Genomic DNA, 2,500 nt, shown 5'->3' with positions numbered 1-2,500 from the left:
TCTCCCCCCTCTCCCTCCGCCTTTCTCTTTCTTTCTTTGTTCTCTCTCTCTCCCAACCTTCTCTCTTATCATCTCTCCCCCTCTCTCTCCGCCTTTCTCTTTCTTTCTTTGTTCTCTCTCTCTCCCAACGTTCGCTCTTATCAACTCTTCCCCCCTCTCTCTCTTTCTCTTTTTTTCTCTTTCTCCTTCTCCCTCTCTATCTCTCTCTTCCTCTCTATCTCCCTCTCCCTCTCCCTACCTCTCACTCCCCTTCACTAACTTTCTCCATCTCTATACGTATCACCCCCTCTCTCTTTCTCTACCCCCCCCCTTTACTCTCGTTTTCTATCTTTCCCTCTCCCTCTCAATCTATCTTTCTCTCCCTCTCAGTCTATCTTTCTCTCCCTCTCCGTCTCAGTCTCTCTTTCTCTCCCTCTCCCTCTCAGTCTATCTTTCTCTCCCTCTCCCTCTCAGTCTATCTTTCTCTCCCCCTCCCTCTCAGTCTATCTTTCTCTCCCTCTCCCTCTCAGTCTATCTTTGTCTCCCTCTCCCTCTCAGTCTATTTTTCTCTCCCCCTCCCTCTCAGTCTCTCTTTCTCTCCCTCTCCCTCTCCCTCTCAGTCTCTCTTTCTCTCCCTCTCCCTCTCAGTCGATCTTTCTCTCCTTTTATCGCTCCTCGAACCATGACTCTAGCAAGTCGTATGAGCGGAACGTGCCCCCTGCACCCCGCTGGACGTGACCCGTGAGTCAGCGAACGTGATTCTCAGCGGTGACTCAGCACCGTCTATGACTCTTTCTCCTGATATTTTTTTTCTCTCTCTCATCTCCTATCTCCGTCTCTTTCTTTCTCTTTCTCTCTTTCTAATATCTAGCCATATTCGTACGTAAGATACGCATGTATATGGATGTATATATATATATATATATATATATATATATATATATATATATATATATATATATATAGATAGATATATGTATATATATATTTATATATATATATATATATATATATGTATATATATATATATATATATATATATATATATATATAATATATATATATATATTATATATATATATATATATATATATATATATATATATATATATATATATATATATTATATATTATATGTATGTATATATATATATATATATATATATATATATATATATATATATATATATATACATATACATATATACATATACACATATACATATAGATAAAGTATCTCTTGATGTTCCTCAAAACATGACTATCCTTTCTAGATAGTCAATAACATCCCTCCACTAACAGTTTCACTCACAATCTCCCTGTCACTCTGTTTGCCTCTTCTCCTTCCTCTTTTAAAAAGAACACTTTCACTCTCTATCTCTAAGTGGTTTATTTGTCTCCTCTTCCCTCGCTACATGTGTCCTAACAGTTTCACACGAACACACACTCTCACACTCTCTATCCTCTCTGCTTCACTTTCCTTTTGCTCTCATCAGCACGCACTTGCACCTTCACTTCTTCACTTGGCTTCTCCTTGTGAATTTCTTGTGACTCTTTGAGTGCAGGTAAAAAGCTTTGTTAGATAGATAGACTGACACAGGCAAATAAATAGACAGACAGACAAATAGACAAACAGACAGATAGATAGATTCACACACACACATACACACATGCACGCAGACAAACACACACACACACACACACACACATGCACAGCAGGTATTTTTACCGCCATTATTTTTTTTTCTGAAATCACGTGTAATTCGTGATCACTTGAAGCAAAACTTTCACACCTTCGCTATCTTTACAGTGTTGCCATTAATGTTTCTTTTCTATCTACTAGTTATAATCACGTCGCTATTATTATCAACTTCACCAGACAGCAAAACAAAGCAAAACAAAAATAGAAAACAAAACAAATAAAAAAAGGTTCAAGCTAAAAGTGAATTATCGATATTGATATTGGTAAGTGAGTAGACTTTACTGGTTATATTTTTCTTTTATCAAAGCACAAACGCGTTTTATGTTCCGCGACGGGTTCCCAATTTAAAGAAATATATGAATTGCAATAAGAAATGAGCTTATTGTTAAGATTGCTGGATCCAAAGATAATTCCAAAACCGATTACCTTGACAGCATTCATATCCGAACCGAAGAAACTCAAAAGTACAAATCTAGAAAAAGAAAAAAACAAGGAAAGAAAAAGAAAAACATGAGAAAACACTCACCCTTGAGGAGGACGACGAAGTTGGCCTTATCCTCCTGGCCCTTGGGGTACTCCCAGTCGAGGTCGAGGCCGTCGAAGTTGTGCTCGCGCAGGAAGGGGATGGCGCTGAAGATGAAGGTCTGGCGGGCGTAGCGGGAGGATGACATGTCCTTGAACTTCTTGGTGCCGAAGGACCAGCCACCTGCGGGAGAAGGGAGCTTTAGGAGTCGGAAGAGAGGAACAAGGGCGGAGGATTGGAATGAGGAAGGGTGTGTGGAAGGAGGATCTGGAGGTGGGGAGAAGAGGGAAGGCAGG

The 2,500-nt window shown here is 39.5% G+C and overlaps 1 protein-coding gene across 1 annotated transcript in view; it reads right to left on the bottom strand.

Annotated features, from left to right (window-relative positions):
* Positions 1 to 2,500, bottom strand: part of Cht7 (chitinase 7) — a 104,036-nt gene that overhangs the window by 10,101 nt on the left and 91,435 nt on the right. The window contains exon 6 of the mRNA XM_086551119.1: positions 2,208 to 2,387. Coding sequence (XP_086407245.1) covers positions 2,208 to 2,387 — 180 coding nt within the window. The remainder of the gene's footprint in view (positions 1 to 2,207; positions 2,388 to 2,500) is intronic.

Source organism: Penaeus japonicus, unplaced genomic scaffold (genome assembly GCF_977035675.1).
Source record: "Penaeus japonicus unplaced genomic scaffold, GWHDUDI00000001_assembly GWHDUDI00000024, whole genome shotgun sequence".
NCBI lineage: Eukaryota > Metazoa > Arthropoda > Malacostraca > Decapoda > Penaeidae > Penaeus > Penaeus japonicus.
This window is presented reverse-complemented; position numbering and strand designations above follow the sequence as displayed.